Source organism: Solea senegalensis, linkage group LG21 (assembly GCF_019176455.1).
Source record: "Solea senegalensis isolate Sse05_10M linkage group LG21, IFAPA_SoseM_1, whole genome shotgun sequence".
Classification (NCBI taxonomy): Eukaryota; Metazoa; Chordata; class Actinopteri; order Pleuronectiformes; family Soleidae; genus Solea; species Solea senegalensis.
The window spans coordinates 9,299,954-9,317,662 of record NC_058040.1 but is presented as its reverse complement, the minus strand read 5'-3'; the positions used below and the strand labels follow the sequence as shown (position 1 = coordinate 9,317,662).

The 17,709-nt window shown below is 41.0% G+C and overlaps 1 protein-coding gene across 1 annotated transcript in view; it reads right to left on the bottom strand.

The window, feature by feature from the left end:
• Positions 1-17,709, bottom strand: part of LOC122758175 (astrotactin-2-like) — a 170,213-nt gene that overhangs the window by 135,981 nt on the left and 16,523 nt on the right. The window contains exon 2 of the mRNA XM_044012144.1: positions 14,792-14,944. Within this exon, the coding sequence (XP_043868079.1) occupies positions 14,792-14,944 (153 nt within the window). The remainder of the gene's footprint in view (positions 1-14,791; positions 14,945-17,709) is intronic.

The following is a 17,709-nucleotide window of genomic DNA, read 5'->3' as shown; positions in this document are numbered from 1 at the left end:
TAGATTAGTGTGAAATTTTAACAAATTCATCCTGTGGGCTGATTGGACCCTCTGGCGGGCCAGTTCTGGCCCCCGGGCCGTATGTTTGACACCCCTGACCTAAGTGCATAGCAACTTTGAATGGGGCTTGAATTAAAACTCTCAAGAAAAAAAAACCACCAACATGCTTCACGCACTCTTCACATTTGATTAGCACTTTGGCAGGAGTGCCACCTTCTTTTAGGACAGACGTCTCGCAGTGTGAAAGTAATTACATTTTCTATTTCTATAGATCGATACCTGATTAACCTTATGGAGTGTGGTGGTGAAATTAATCTGTTTTCATGTTTTACTTTTGAGTTCTTTTCAAAGGTCAGGGGTGTTTCTTTTTTTTCCCGGCGTGCTTGAGAAGTACTCGGTCACCTTCAGTGCCTTCCTCAGATGTAACTGGGGGCATTAACCCATGAAGAGGAGGATGTGATATGAACTCTGTCAGTTATAAAAATGTAATGAAACTGCAGCTGTTTCATGTGTGGGCCACATTTTTAGTTTAAATGGCTGATGTTGTTCCAACCCCAAAAATGCCCTTGTCTTGCAGATATGTTGCAGCATATGATGAAGGTCTTGTGAACAAAAGTGGTCCACACCAAAATAGAAAAAAGTCCTTATACTTGACTCTGATTACTGAGCTAAAGCTGCAATGCGCAACTTTTGGTGATTGTACTGAGATATTTACAGTGTTGTAATGTCATGTGAGTACAAATACTCACTGTTACTGTACTTAAGTACACAATTCATGTGCATGTACTTTATTTACATTTCTAGCAACTGTTTTACTTTTACTCCACCACATTTCCTCTAACTCTCTTTGTTACTCGTTAATACCGAGTAAAAATCAGAGGAAGAAGAGTTGTTAAAGGTCTGTATTCATACAGTTGGAAAGATAGCAGTAGCACTGCTTACTTTACTTCTAAAACGTAAGTACATTTTATATCCGAAAATCATTTTTCATACTTAAATACATATACTACTCCAATACCTTTGGTACTATACATATAAAAGCCATGTACCATGGTTTGAACTACAAATTAGCACTTGAATAAATGTGCACTTGAGACCTACATTGAGCGAGTGAAACAAGAGCTAATTATGTAACCTGAGACTACGACTGCCTTCTCATGTGTTATCAGGACATTTTGTAAAGCTGTGGAATTAGAAGCACTCATTAATGGGGTGACGATAGTCTGAATGTTTACGAAAGTCCAATTAAAATAACAAAACATGTTTCATTAAAACGCTGTTCTGCTAACGAACCTCAAAATAACTACGGTTAAATTTAGGACAACGCTCGGGAACACAAAGGCAAAGGAACGTTCATCGAATCGCGTGCAGCCGCAGCTCAGTTGAACGAAGCTGAACATCTGCAAATCTCCGATTCTCCCAACTCTTTTGTTCATGCAATTAAAACGGGTCAAATATTGTTTCAATTATTGCCGTTCGGCTGCGCTTCACTGCTGTTTGCGCACGTGGGGAATGTATGCACGTTTTCGCGGCTTGACATTGCATTTACAGAAAGCTGAACAGTCATTTTAACCCCGCCCCCCACACGTTCACATCGTTCCTTTAACCGGCTTTTACAAATGTCAACATGCCAGCCTGTGAGTCACGGGGGAAGGAAGAGTGTAAAAGGCGCAGTAAATCGAGTGAATTATGAATTCAACAACACACATCTTTCTGTCATTTGCATGATCCTTCCCCAAATACATATGCATAAAGGACAAAGTAACATTTCATGGATCACACAAAAGGTGAGCTGACAGACTCTGTGTGCATGTGTGTGCGTGTGATCCGGATGACAGGTGAATTGTGCTTGCAGGCTCGAGCACAGGTTTGATAAATAACCCACACAAGAATACGTCTGAAACAAGGTGCAAAAGTCTTTAGAAATGTGGCCGTGGGCCTTTTCCATTTCACGGCTTTCTTTTCCCCTTTCACAACATTTCTTCCGCTTTCAGTCGGTTCTCTCCTGTCATGATCTTTCTTTTCCTCTTCCTCAGCATCAACATCAACACCCAGAACAGCGAGGCCGGTCTGCGGCACGCCGGTACTACAATGTTCTATTACTGGGGCATAGCATTTCATTTTCTACAGCTGAGAGTCCTGAAGTCCATTGGATCATTTTGTCATATAATCATCCGTCTGTTGGGCAGCATCCCCCCTCTCCATTCAAGTCGGATCAAAACATTGAATATCAACACAAGGCACAATCATTTTAGCACTTAAAAATCATTTTTCATTAATCAACAGTCCCCTCACACGCGCCTGTGAAAGTACCTACTGCACTCAACATCGCCTGTGCAAAAACACACTTCTTCTATTCAATGAAGTGTAATTGTAAAGCACCAATTTGCAACCTACACTACCCCAAAGTATACAAGTGTGAAGGCTTGAGAATATTAAAAGGAGAACACCTTCGTTTCCTAAAAGTGTACGAGAGGAAAAACTGTCAATTTGACGAAACCTCACAACTGGAGTCAGCATCCCCTCAGACTGTATCTCACCTCATTGTGTGGTGCAAATTACAAACTTCAATTACAGACCAAAAAGGAAAAAAGGAGACAGTGTGATAATGTCTTATTAGTCACATCATAGAGACGACAGAATACCGTTTTACCACACCATCAAGTAAGTGGCATATATGGAGAAAGTAGAAATGTTTATTTATCCATAAAATCGGGATCTTTTTTACAAACCAGTCAATAAAAACAATCAATAACAATAATATGGTAAATAAAGAATGAGGAGAACAAGACGTCATTATATTATATTATATATTATTATGTTATAATTATACACTGAAGCAAGAATAATGTGATTCTGTGTTGTGAATTAAAGAAAGAAGTCATAACCAGCTATTATTGCCTGTTACAAAGGCAGTGAACACACTCGTACATAAGTGTGTGTGAGAGAGAGAGAGGGAGAGAGAGGGAGAGAGAGAGAAGAGGAAGTCCTGACTTGAGAGGGAAGAAAGCTGTTTTCCAATCTTATCTGTAATGAGGAGGATTAACAGTTATGGGGGAAGCAGGGAGCTGAGGTCCTGAGTTCAATCGGAATTGTGAGAGCTAATCATCTTTTGCCAGCGCAAATCAAACTCTGATAGGACTGCGCCACACACAGCGCGTTTAACACCGGCACAGAAACAGTCCACATCACATAATCTAATGGACCTTTCTTCCAGAAAAAAAATAAATAAATAAAAAATGGCGGAGAAAAATATTATGCACAGTGTTCCACACGTTAGACTTAATCTCGTCATTTCTCATGTGAGTTGCTAATTATTCTGACTGGATTTGTTCTCATTAGACCGGAGATTATTCTGTGCGGTGTAATTCATGTGAAGTTCTATTCTGACATACATCTGGCTGCGGCGAGGTTTTTTTAGTAACAGATGACTGAACACACATGATCCAAATAATCATCCGCGGAGCTGGTGAATGAAAACAAGCAGGAGCGAACAGCTGTTCTTGTTTCGTATAGTAGCATCAAAATAAACACGTTTGTGTCTGCACATATAAGAGACGTGTTGTGTAGCTGCACACGAGTGCTAGGGCGTGCAGCAGGAAATCATGGTACATAACAGCAAAATAAAAGATGATTTCCCAATTAAAATGCCTTATTATTCACAATGTATGTAATATCAGCATGTATCCTATGATTTCTGCTTTCTGGAAATACTGGCGAAACAATGTTAACCCTTTCAAGTCCAGCTTTTCCAGAATAACAATGACGGGGAAATCAAGGCTATATGAGAGGGACATAATAGTGAAGTGTTGTTGGCGAACGAGCCGGCTCTAAGGGCCGATTCTTGGTAGTGAAGGAGAAGAGTCGACTCCTGTAGGGGAGAGCCGGATCTCCTAGGATCAAACCATTATGTACAAGAAGGAAGACACGTCAAAGACAGCCAGTGTAGTGGTACAGGCCGGGAGAAAGGGGATCCAGATTTAAATGCAAGCTCGTCCGGAGCGGAGGTCACACTGATCGCAAAATCGTTGTGGTAATGAGAAGTACACATGCCAGATCCTGTCAGCGACGACCCGATTGGTAACAGAAGTAGAGTTGTTCCGGTTCCGATACCAGTATTGGAAATGCCTCCGATACTGCTGAAAATGTGGGCATCGGTATCGGCGAGTACTGGAGTCCTTGCACCGATACCACGTAATTTATTAGAGCTCCGTTAGCTCTGACACGGCTCTGCTAACACGGAGCTAACTTTAGCTCATCATGTCGGCGGTTTGGCAGTATTTACCAGTTAGCTCTGTTAGTGCTGTTAGCTGCGCTAGCTCTGTTAGCACCACTACAGTCAAAATGGAGCGCCCCGTTCACAACTAACCAGCGTATGTATGCCTCTGTTTTTAAAGTTTAGCGTTACTTCAGAGACTCATTTTAACAATCTGGAGTCATGTAAAAATGATGTCACGCGCGTCCTTTCCCGCTCAGTCGTCATGGAAAAATGAAGCTCTGCCAGTGCTGCGGTGTTTGGACCAGAGTCAAAACAAACGTACAAGTCGAAAAACGAAATAACATATCACTGGTAAAAATAAATGGTGTATCGGAATCGGTATCGGGAGGGGAAAAAATGGTTTCGGAACATCTCTAAACAGAAGGGTTAAAGTTTGATTCAATTGTTAAGAAAATAGTAACTGTGTATATTTTGTGAAAACAAATGCATACAAATAAGACTTTGTGAAAACACTGATTCAAAAACTGTTTACCAACACACAAACCACTCATAATTGCTAAATTAGGCTAAAATACAAGGCTCTGTGTGAGAAGTGAAGAGCCATGGGAGCCGAGCCAAAAGATCCAAATCTTTGAAAAAAATAACCGGACTTCCCATCTCGAGAAAATCCTAAATGAAGGTCAGCACTACAGCGTATATTCAGTATATGCTGACAGGTGACTTGTGCATTTGTTCTCGTCTTCATTAACATAGTTTGTTTTGGTATGTCTCTGTGACTCAAGCAAAACAAATTGCCTTGACGCGCGAGCGCTAGACTCGGAGCGAAATGTCAGCCCTTATATGTGTGTGTGTGTGTGCTGCACAGTGCATATACGGTGTGTACGCTTGTATGTGGACACACATGTTGCCTGGCCTAGCGACCGGTAATCACATTAGAGCACGAGTGTATTCATCGGGTTTGGCTCTCTGACATCAGATATATGTCCAACTCAAATTAAACACCAGCTGGTTTTGACAACCATAACATATTATAAATAAAATAAGCACGTGCAAATATACAGGTTTTAATGTGTGAGCAAATTCGAGAATTCCCACTCGTGATCTCATGTGTGAAAAGCAGACTAAAAATATACAGTATGAGCGCATACGAACACAACATCACAACTGGTGTTAATTGTATACAGGAAACTACATATGGTATGTTATTCTGTACCAGCGTTAACTGTGAATATATCAACAATATGACTATATTGTTGCCTTGACTTCAGTGTCTTCAGTGCTAGACTGAAGGTGACTGTGCACTTAAGACACTAATGCTCCAGGAGATCAGGTAACATAGAGAGAAGGGGGAAAAAACATATATATAGGATGACAACAAAAGGAGTTGACATTTGGACCCACATCAAATAAAATGCCACCGAGAGAAAACAGTAAGTGTATAGTCTGGAGAGAAGCCCTGCTGCTGCAAAACACATAGGAAGAAAGCATCAAAACCAGAGAGAGAGAGACACACATTAAGGGGTTCTCACAAAGAAAGTGAAAGAACATGACATTAGATCGCTTTGAAAGTCCTATGGTGCGGCACGGCACGACTACATTTTGTTTATTTTCCATTATACCTCCTCAACATGGGCAGTCATCTGCATGCGACACACACACACAAACTAGTGACTTGTAAAGCAGTTCTTTTCGGTGTACTGAATCGTTAATTAATCAGTTAATGAAAACGATTAGTTCAGTACTTCCAGCATGACCAGAGCACAGAATCCGTCTGACAAAGTCACTGAACTGTGAGGCGGCTCGTCGTTCCCGATCGCCGCTTTGGCCAGTGTTGTCGCTAAATGTGCCAGACTCTTGTGTTAAATTTTGAGATGTTGCATATTCTTTTGCTAAATGTTGAAAATTAGCGTGTGCTTTCTGGATAAAAAAAATAAAATAAATTGCTCGGTTCAATTTGATTCCTATGTCAGATGTCGCGCTCATGACTCCTCCAGTGACGACACTCTCTGACCAATCTGTGACACTTTGAACCTCGCCAGAGCAGGTAAAAAAAATAAAAGTACCAGTTACCAGGTACTATTGCTAATGGAAAAGCAATAAAAAACAAAAAATGTGCAGAATCGTGTAGTGGAAAAGTACCAATATTCTGCAGCAAAGGCGTTGATGCGATATTATTTACCAGCATATCACGACAATGACACTTTCCTACATGTATGTCTGCCTTAGTATTTATTATTTTAGTATTTAAATCAATGAGATTAAGTCTCATCAACAAGTCAGTAGATTATTCATTTACTTTACAGCTTAAGCACACACAGTTTAATTGCTTAATTGCATGCCCGGTTAATGTTTACTGTGAATATACTGTACTGCAGTTCTTTTGGATATTAAAATGCACAAACGGTGCTAGTACAACGTAAAATAATGGTCGAGGCTTAAACCGAGTGTTCTCGTCATCTAAACATCACCTTAAATGTTCGCGTGAGTCTAAAATGTCACAGGTTTTAGTGAATTAAAATGTCTTTGCTGTCAATGATAGTCACGTACACGTATATGTAGCGCGTGCAAAATAAAATCAAGACTGTGTGTTAGAATAGTTTAAGAGTTGTGCAGTATTCTGGTGAGCAAGCATGAGCAGCAAGCACAGGCTGGAGGGTCGAGACCGGGGGATTCAATATTGATACATGTTGTGCTCGTGCTACTAATTCTATGTGCAGAATGCAGGAAGTGTGTATATATATAAATATAAAAAGCCCACCAGTGTGTCACTGCGGTGCATCGCTCCTTGTCTGGAAGTGTCTCTCACTGATTTCTCTCTCCAGTCACAGACAGCCATTGCTGTGTTTGCTTTTATATATAATCCCCATCAAAAGGGTTTTACTCTGCCGGTGCATATTTTATTTTTAAAAGCTCTGAACGTGCAGGAACACACACGCACACACACACAGAATCCTGTTACAGATAAAAAACTAGGCATGCTGAAAAGTTATTACAGAGGCCATCACAATATAAGCCCCGCAGACACATTTTACAACCTAAATTTACGGGTTACCTGTTATACGAAAGAGAAAGGGCGTGAAAATGTGGGAGGCTTAACAAGGCTCTCGTACTCAAGTGGGTTCAGTATTTGAACACTCGTCGCTGTGTTGTTATTCTGTGGGTTTTTTTTCTTTTTATTACATATACTCTTGCGTCTGGAACTCACCCGCCAACGTGAAGCTAATAAGCAAAAATGGCAAAGTGTGAGGAGACCACTCAGGGATTTTTAGATATGTGATAGCTGAAAAAAAAAAAAAACATGTGACGGGCTGGTAAGTGAGATTTAAGATGTGGGGGCTCGTGGGCCCCTGCTGTGTGTGTTGTTCTCTCACTCCTCCGTGAACCAGCTTGTGCAGTAGTAAAGCCACCAATGGTGGTACACGGTGGCAGCTGTCACCTTGAAAAACAGCACCGAAGCCACTGCAGCCATCTAAAGTGGGATATTACACAAGGGCAGTACTGTCACCACACATTCCTTTCCATTTATTTTTTTATTAACCAGGCTATTATGTCTTTATATTATAAGGTTAAAGAGTTTCTCTTTTCATTTACTTGTAGTTCAAGATTTGAATATCAACACTGAACAAGGCAGACAAGGACACGCAGTAAGAGTCAGGTGCTCGCTCAGCAACACGCGCAGACGCTGAGAAGGGAAAGAAAACGTGGGCAAGTCATATCTACAAATCCACGAGGCTCGACTTTACGGTTCGTGACCACACACGCACACTGTAAATTCAACATCTCTGAACTCGCATGCTCTCCAGCTGCTCGGCTCAACATTTGGCGCAAAAGATAGTGGATCTCGCTTTAGGACACTCTGGTACAGTACCGCCTCACAGGGAGTTAAAAGGTTAGAGTAATGTAGCTCCAGAAATGGATAATGGATACTGTGGCCTGGTAAGATAACATCTCACAAGTAATCCTGGAATAAAAAAAGAAAAAAGAAAAAAAAAAGCCAAGCACCACAGGGAGGCTGCTCGTGGGGCGGCACCGGGAACCAGACGATAAATCCCTTTAGCATGATCTTGGTGATTCTAATAATCCAAAAGGGGGACTAATGTGTGAAAGACCTTAAACTGGGAAGTAAAACAAGAATCTAGCCAATGCTAAATTATGTTCATTATGTAAAGTGGCACTTTTTTTTTCTTTCGTTTTCACTTCGAGATGATTTCGAACAATTTAAGTATTTTTTTCCGCAACAATGCAATATCAATACCTATCAAGAAAACTTTCACACCCCAGTATCACCTGCCTCCTGAATAGTAATGCTACTGCTGTAGGCAACATCAAAAGAGCCTCCCCAGACTCTTTGAGCCAAAATATCAAAGAGTGTGGTCAGGACTAAGAAACACTATCAACAGATTTTTACTCAGAGGTGGGCTTTAACGAATCCTCCGCAATTTTACGGGGGGAAAACTTCAAACTAGGTCGTCCCACTTGATTTTTTTCTTTTTACCAAGGACTTCAACGTGAACGTGGACATGATCGGCATTCGGTATAAGAGCGGCGTTCGTGTGAGGCTCAAAAACAGCTGGGATCGATGCGAGCGCGTTGCCCGCGGTGAAACGATGAAGAAAATGCCTGAGCAAACAATGCTCGAAGGGCAGTTGTGTGTGTGTGTGTGTATGGGACACACAATCAGAAATCACAAGCAAGATGAACTCTGGGGATTTGAAATACTTGGACGAGGTGTTTGCTGTGTTCACTTGTCTGTCGTTCAGAAGTAAATATAACAAATACATCTGTTCATATACAATGACATTAAAAAACAAAGGTTCAGTTACTGGTTTACATACAAGAACATTTGGGAACACGGGACATGCACTCTACCAACGATCACACTTATTTAGTGACTTCCTTCTGCCATTTTAGCATTTCATTTTTATCCACCTTTAATACACATACACATTTAGAACACATACAAACTCTGAGTCACTCTGCTCTGCATTGGCAGCAAATCAGCTATGTGGCCTGTTGCAGAAAAGCCCCTAGGTTACAGACCCATAGCTGTAATCACTGTGTTTTGCTGCAATGAAGACGGAGGCTGCAAATACAGCTCAACACAGAATGAATTCTGTGAAACACACACACACACACACACACACACACACACACACACGGAAGCAAAGGACTTATTTCAATGTGCTACTTCAAAGCATCAATTAAACAGCGGGAAATCCAGATTACGAGGTTAGCCTCACTCACTATGAGTCGAGGTATTTGTTCCACAAACACTATCACTGCTTTGAGCAGGCAAATGGAATTACGTGTTTGGGGATCAGCTCATTCAAGATGGAGTCGACATGCATCTTGGATGGAGACCACGTGGCCCTTTGTGCAAACACAAAAGCTGTGTTTCCTTCCTGCTACGGCTGGGAATGGTAAAGCCCTGGATCAGGCGTGTGCTTCGATTGAGAACAGTACCTTTAGTGCTATTGGTAGGCTGCTCCCGATGGCCATGTCAGCGCGATACATACAAGAACAGTGTGACGGCAATGGACGGCGGTAACAAAGCGACGGTATTGAGTGTACTACAATGGAGGACATCCAGCAGCTCTTGTTTGTCTCAACAAGAAATTAAGCTTTGTATGAGAATAGACTGTGGACCTTGAAGAGAAAGACGCCCAAAAAAAGTCGACAGTCATGAGCTTTCTGTACTATTTTACCCAAGGGGAGGATGCCAAAAAATTTAATGGTATGGGGTGGTAATTGGGCAGCCTATGGCCAAGTGGAAAGGGAACTTGGCTTGTAACCGGAATGTCGCCGGTTCAAGTCCCCACCAGGTCGAAAGGGGTACCCCTGAGCAAGGTACCCAACCCCCATTGCTCCCCGGGCGCTACTCAGTGTGGTGCCCACTGCTCCTAATTCTAGGATGGGTCAAAATGCAGAGAATAGTTTCCGTAAGGGGATTAATAAAGTATCTAAAATAAAAATGTGGTTTTAAAAAACAGTTCCGCTCGATGGAAACACGGCAACGGAGTGTTTTTGACCCCAGGTGTGTCCAACAACACTCTCTGGTCGTCCTGCGAGGAGGACATGACTTCTTGTCCTCTGTCCTCCACACATGTCCATGCTTACGAGTACTCGGTTCTAAATGTGCGTGCTACTAACCTCTCTTTTATCATGGCACCTACATTAAGAACACGACCACCTCTAGTCCACCTCTACCTGACTCAACCTTTTCATCGGTGCGCACACGGACGCGTAGTCACACTGCGCCTCAGATGAAATTCAATATAAAAGTCATTAATATAATATTAACCCTCTAATTATCAGCATAAACCAATCTGTGACGGCCAAAGGTTTGCTTGTGGTATATTAAAGCCTTTTTTGATAACCTCAACATTTAAAAAAAAGAAAGAAAAAAAAAAGACATTTCTTTTTCCAACTTCTGTGGATTTATCAGAGGGAGCAACATCATGTGGTGTGTGTGTGTCTGTGGGGTGTGGATGTAAGAGACACTGGCTGCACGGTGACATCCGCAGGCCAGACGAAAATGGAGAGTGACAGAATGGCGTGGCACCTCTGCCAGAGGGCTTCTGAGGTGGAGGTCTTCCCCAGAAGATCCCACAGAAGCTGACATTGAGGCGCACGGAGGTCAGGCGCTGTGTGAAATCGAACTATTGGCTGCAGCCTGCCGCCGCCACCTGAGACCCTTTGCTGAGCCACAGCTGAGTCAGAAAGGAAATAATGTCGCCTGATTGTGTTTCTATATCAGTCAACTGCACCGACATTTATTGTTAGGGAATGTAAAGCACACTTTTGTGAGCGTATTTATGAGCAGACACCTGAAAGTATTGTCAGAGTATATTGTCGTCATTTAATTAACAGCTCAAACCAAATATGAAGGATCTTTTTTTTTTTATCATACCTCTCTCAACAGTCATCGTCAATGGCGCATTTATAACGTCGAGTAGGAAAAATGATGGGGCAACAAGTGATAGTCATATCAAAGCTCTGAACAAGAAAGAAGAAAAGATTCTAGGTTGAACTGCTACCCCGGACTAAACTTCAGAGAGACGGGGAATAGCCAGCAGCACCTCACAGCATGAAAATTCCAGATCATTAGAAACCCTCTTCATAGAGCCGAGAAATGCATAATATGCAGAAGGTTGCGGTCGCACAACTTACATAGCGTCTCTGGCAGAAAACAGGAAAAAACTAAAAAAAACTGGCCTTTGTCCGAACTTGACACGTTGCTAAAATTGCTGTCACATAGTCATTAAAAGCAGGATACCATAACTTCTCTCTGGGGCGAGAAAGAAATCACACAGTGAGCAGTTCAGCGTGTTACCTCATCTTTTTTCCCCACACTATTTTGAAAACTAAGCAGCCCCGAGCCCATGGCCCAATGCTGACATCCTGTCTGTTGTGCTGTTTCCACTGCACAGCTTCCATTGTGGTTTTACAAATCTTCATAAAAGACTCTTAACATCCTGGCCAATCATGTACCATCATGTGCTTTGAGGATTACCAGAACAGCTGGTCCCATTTACACAAATCATGTCATGTGAATTAGAGATAAAAATGCAGCTAAGCCTCATCTTATTGTCTATTATGTTTAGCCCTATCCATAAACGAATGTGGTTATAGTGCTATAGATGTTTACACGACTTTGGAGATGCAAGAAGAAGAATTAGCACAGGCAATTTGAGCAACGGGTATCTAATCGAGCATCAGGCTTCCCTTTGGCTTTTGTGGTCGCCATGATTTTAGTCTATCTGCAAAATTGAAATAAAGTTAAACTGCCTGCAGGCCATGAAGGATTTGAATCATAATGGTGCTAACCATCTACATACCTTTTAAAACATGTAAATTCGGCCTGTTATAATTGAGGTCCCAAAATGGCTACCGTCATGATACAGCAGAGAGTCAAGGTAGTGAATGTGACTAAAAAAAAAAACCCACGTGTACAAGAGTCATCCTGTCCAGGTATCAGTGAGTTTGAGAAGAAATTAAACTAGGGCAATATGTGCTGACAGCGGAGGGGAGAAACGCTTGCACAAAGCACAAATTTCAATATGGAGACCCGAAGAAAAGAGTAGATAAGCTGTAAGGGTTTAGCTGAGCAGACACAACTGCTTCTATCCACTGAGGTGTTGTTGTCGTAGGTGTTGTTGTCAAGGCAATAAAATAAATTGGTTTGTAAACAACCAGCAGTCTTATTTGGTGTCTCTCTACACTGCACATGTATTTGCTGTTGTTGTTGCTACTTCTACACGGATTTAACCCTTTAACACCTAACCCTCAAAATGTCCTCCTGGACATTTTTTTTTTTTTTTTTTAACCATTAAAAAGGACCAAAACGTGCTTTTGCAAATTTTTCCAGAATAACCTTCAATATCTGGCAGTTATTTACAATTTACTGCATGCGAAAATAGTGTAAGAAAATGACATTTATGATGGTTAAGGGAAAGCACCAACCCAAACAAACCTTCAGTCTCACTGATTGACCGCTTGCTCATTAGCGGCATGTTTTCACCTCTCAGGCTTCCAGGGAGGGAAAACCTGTAGTAGGCCTATCACACTCTAAAGTACCCTATGTTCAGAACCTTGTGTTCCTCCACCTACTCGGATGTCAAGGATGAAAGGTTTCCTCTTGTGCCGTCCCTGCTCTTATTACCGGCGTGCTACCTCTTTGTTAGTTTGTGTCCACACATCGAAAAAACACAAGAACAAGAAATTGACCGAGCGGAAGACATCTTCACAATCAGACGTCATCCTTTCAGGAAATGATTAAGTTCTGGTGGAAAGTGGCTGCGAGATGCAACTGTGTTTTTTTCCCAAACGCTTCTTCCCAATAGGATAGCAAAGAACAGAGTCCATCCAATTTCATCTTTTTCAAATACATTTGGAGAACAGCTAAGACCATGTGGTCCACCTGTACTCCACATCGGCTACATTAATTTCAGCAGCGAAGCCTCTAAGCACTTCCTGTCACTTCTTGTAAACTACACAGATGGTGTGTTCCACGCCACCTGCCTGTGTCGCTTGGTTGAACCCGTGTGATATACATCGCTGTCACACAGTATCACTGCAGTCTGTAATAATATGACCTATTGCTCCATTTGGGATGGCGTCTGTGACGCTGACAAAGTTATGTTCATGTATAAAATAAGGATGAAAAATCTTTAGCCTCTGTCTCATGTACTTTTTACCTAATCTGTCAAAATCATTATATACTGCACACGGAGCCCTTACTTTAAGGATCCGACCAAATAACTTCCTTCTGTAACTTCATCGCACTGCAATTAAAGCGGCCTTTCTCAAACTGTGGGGGGCGTGGAGACTTTCCGGGGGGGGGCGTGAGTTCTGTTTTTAACACTGGCAGGGGACAGCATGAAACCCCATAAATCGAAGAGACAACATTCACCAGAGTTACGTCAGTAAGTCGCCGAAGTTTTTCAAGAGGAAACTTTATTTGAACTTTTAAAAATGTTATTTGCACGGCAAATTTTTGAAAGAAAAAGTGAAATATTTGTTCTAATATTGATGTTTCTTTCAATAAATAGTTGCCCCCCGACTTCCTCCAATGAGGGCCCAACAGAAGAAGTCTGAGAACCACAGAATTAAAGACACCTCTTAAATGATTTTATATTGTCATGTTTAGACTGGATACCAGGTTTTCAAAGAGATTATTAAAGGCATGGACTGACACAAGGCTGACTCAAATAAATTAATTAAAAGGCAAATTAAATGAGTCAGTATAATCAGATGAGTCAGAATAAATCAGTCAGGTAACAGCAATAACTAATTCACTCACTGCTGGCTATGTGAGCGGGGAGACTAATAATGTCAATATCCATGAAGGTTTAAATCCATACTGGATGATTTAATAGTATTGTGTTCTATTATTGTGTTTAGATTGGATACCAGGATTTCAACAAGCTTATGTGATCAGCCACGAGAAAACCAGCAACAAATTGGGTAAACAAAGAAAAATCATGAAGAAGACACTCCATGCTTCAAATCCCAGTATTGGGCTCTTGAATTTGGGTTGTTTTGTATTGCCTTGTTATCTATCTATCTATCTATCTATCTATCTATCTATCTATCTATCTATCTATCTATCTATCTATCTATCTATCCAGCAAAGTCACAATAGTTAATGTCTCATAAATGCACAACCAGTAACACAATTACAATTGAATTTTTTGCTACACCATGGACAGTGGATGAAAAGTGTGACAATATGGCATTATTACCTGTACACCTGTACATTAACAGCACATTGTACAACGCAAAGTACGATTACGTGCCATTATTTTTGAGTCAAATGCGGTTTTCACGCTGTGACATCCTGATGGCATGTGGAATATAAATGTGGCTACTACAGGGTGTTTGAGAGTGAAATGCAAATGCATATCTAAAATTAAACACTGCACGAGGCCCAGCAGACACATGTCAAACATTTCAAATGTTTCTGCCCAAAGCAAGGAAAACACGCGCGGTAAACATCAGACTGTATAAAAACAACAATAATCTTCCCTTTCTACAATAATACAAAAGTGTGTTTAGGAGTTGGTGTCGTACCTCTGGTGTGGCTGGGGACCCTGCGGCGGCCAGTGGAGGAGCTGTGGACCACGTGTTGGTAGTGGGACATGTTTGTCGGTGTGTTGGGAACACGGAAGCTGTCCTGGAACCTCTGCATCAAATCCTCTACAGATTCGGTGTTTGGGTCGATGGCTAAGGAAAAAAAGAAAAGGGATGCAAAGTGAAAGTGACGGGCGTGTCATGAGGCTTCAGAGTGAAAACCGTCTGACTGACATTTTAGATGAAACAAAAAGACATACAAATCACAAATATACCAAGTCATGAAAATGGCTTGGTTTATTTTATTTATTTATGGGTCGACAGATGAAAGAGTATATGCATTATGAGCCACCAGGCTTCCCCATTTAGAGAGAAATGCAGCATGTTTTTTTCTTTTTTATTCTATTTTTTCTGGTCTTTAAATGATTCCATCAATTCAATATTCCCTCATCTCTACAGGGATCCTGCCAGCACTTTCCCTGATGGCCTACTCTCACTCTTCCTGATGAATGACTCCAAAACAAGTGGTGGTAGAAAAGGGAAAGACATTTTTTTTTAGGTTGAAAATGCCAACAAGTAAGGACAGGATATTGCTGTGACCTGCGTAGATTTGTCAGTAAAGATTAACCACTCAATGGATTATGAGTTCACTCCTGACATACAACATGTAAACACTTAAAAAAGAGACAATATCTAGCTGCATGTGTGTGAGTTGTCTCCGGGTAAATACTTTACACTTTCCCTTGTTTGATATGGGATGTAGGGTTGCAAAGATTATCCGATAAGAGTTTTTTTTTTATTCAATAATTTACACAAGCGTTCAGATTTTTTTTTCAGCCTCTTAAATGTGGTTATTTTCTTGTTTCTTTGCTCCATAAAACAACAAAATCATTAAAAATTAATAATTTTGGTTTGGGGACAAAACAAGACATCCAAGAACATCATCATTTCCGGGTTTCTGACATTTTACAGACCAAACAAGTACAGATTAATCAATTATGAAAGCCCTAATGGGATGTGAAACAATGATGAAACAATTAATTGATGAATGGATTATTTTGATAATCGATTGATCAGTTCAAAGCTTTTTATGTGATTAAAACAAGATGATTGTTTATGTCAGTATTTTCTTCATTTCTTTGCTCTGGATAACAAAGCAATCGTTAAAGGTTATCATTTCCAGGTTTGACGAACACCGCTCAACATTTTTTAAGGTTTTCTGATATTTTATGGACCAAACGATTAATGGAGAAAATAATCGACAGATTAATCGATTAGGCAAATAATCGTTAGCTGCAGCTCTAAACAGGATATCTTTTCACTTCGGCTGATAAGATCTTCCTAGTCCTTCCTTCAAGATTTTCCTACATTGGATCTGCGAGTAGTGTTTGCGCTGAAAAAAACAACAAGACCACTCAAACAAAAGAAAACAATGAAGTTGAAGCCATCTCCAAAAGATTGAGGCATACATCAATGAAAATAATTTTACCAGCCCCCAACATCGTCAACATCTTTTGATGTGTCAGTCTGCCTTTGAGGTGTACTACGCCTGTGAATAAAGGTGAACTGTTGCTCTCAGTGGATGCTCCTCACACATGCCAATAAGCAGACAGAGCAGAGGAAGAGGAAGATGATGAGGAGGAGGAGGCAGAAATGTTGGGTATTATTTGTTCATTTTTATTTATGGGTAACTCAGCTCAGCCTTCTATGATGACTGTGGTGTCAGGAAGAGAATATGGGATGTATATACTGTATAATGTGTGCTTTTGTGCGATTGTGCGAAGACGGCAAGGGAAGCTCAGCTTCCTCTAAAATGCCGTCAAACATGTACTGTGTTGTATTTACATTTCAATACTAAACGTGATCCCTGACTTGTGTGATTCCCGTATTTCACTTCCGGGAAAGCTCAACTTCTCTCTGAGTCTCTGAGTTTTTGCAGCTTTGCAGAAACATACACGACAGCAAAGCCTTCTCTGCCTCAGTCCTGTGTGGATTTTGCGAGGGACTTTTTGTAGATCTGGCCGCTGTTTGTTATTTGCTCGGCGATAAAGCCCATTTTCCTTTGTACATATGCACTGTAAATAAAAAAAAAACCTTTCATAGCATTTCAATTTCACATAATTATCACGTTCCCTTGTTCTAGTTGTTCGTCTGCAGAATTGATGCATAGATAACCGGGCCTGAAATGAGCTTCCCCTGTTTCAAAGACCAGCAACTGCCATGGATTTGCATAATGAAAATGATGGCCTTTTAGCAACAATAAGTTTGAATACTTGATGATTTGTGCGTTAAGTCAGTGAATTATCCTTGTGTCCTCGTTTGTGGGAGAACAAACGGTAATGGAGGAGCATAAACACAGACCTGAGATTATTTAATCTGAAATTAATGGTGAAACAACAACATCTGCTATCTCTGCAAGATGTTTGTTTCTGGGCGACTTATAGATATAGTTTGAGGCAATTTTTTAGAGTGTATTCAAATGTTAAATCCCCGTGTGATCGCTATCTTAATTGATCTAAGATACCCAGGGGCCAGCCACAATGCTAAAGGGGGATTGAGCACGGTCACTGCACGGCCTATTGAGCAAATGCTTTAAATCAACGCTGCAGAAAGTGGTATCTTCAGAAAAAAATGAATTGCTCGGGATATAATGTAGTGAAAATGGCAGTAGCATAAGATGGTTAGGAGCATTTTGCGAGTATAAGGAATACAGCATGTATTCATAGATATGTACGGTTCAGCAAGTACGTTTTTTTTTTATTTTATTTACTGCGTTTAACATGAAATGACAGTAAGTAGCTGACATATGCATTCACATAGTGTTGGCATTTAGCTACATACCCAGTGACTTTCATTTTAAATGTCCCTACTTTAATTTCCTGTAGCAGGGTGCAGCTCACGGAAATACAACTTGGTCT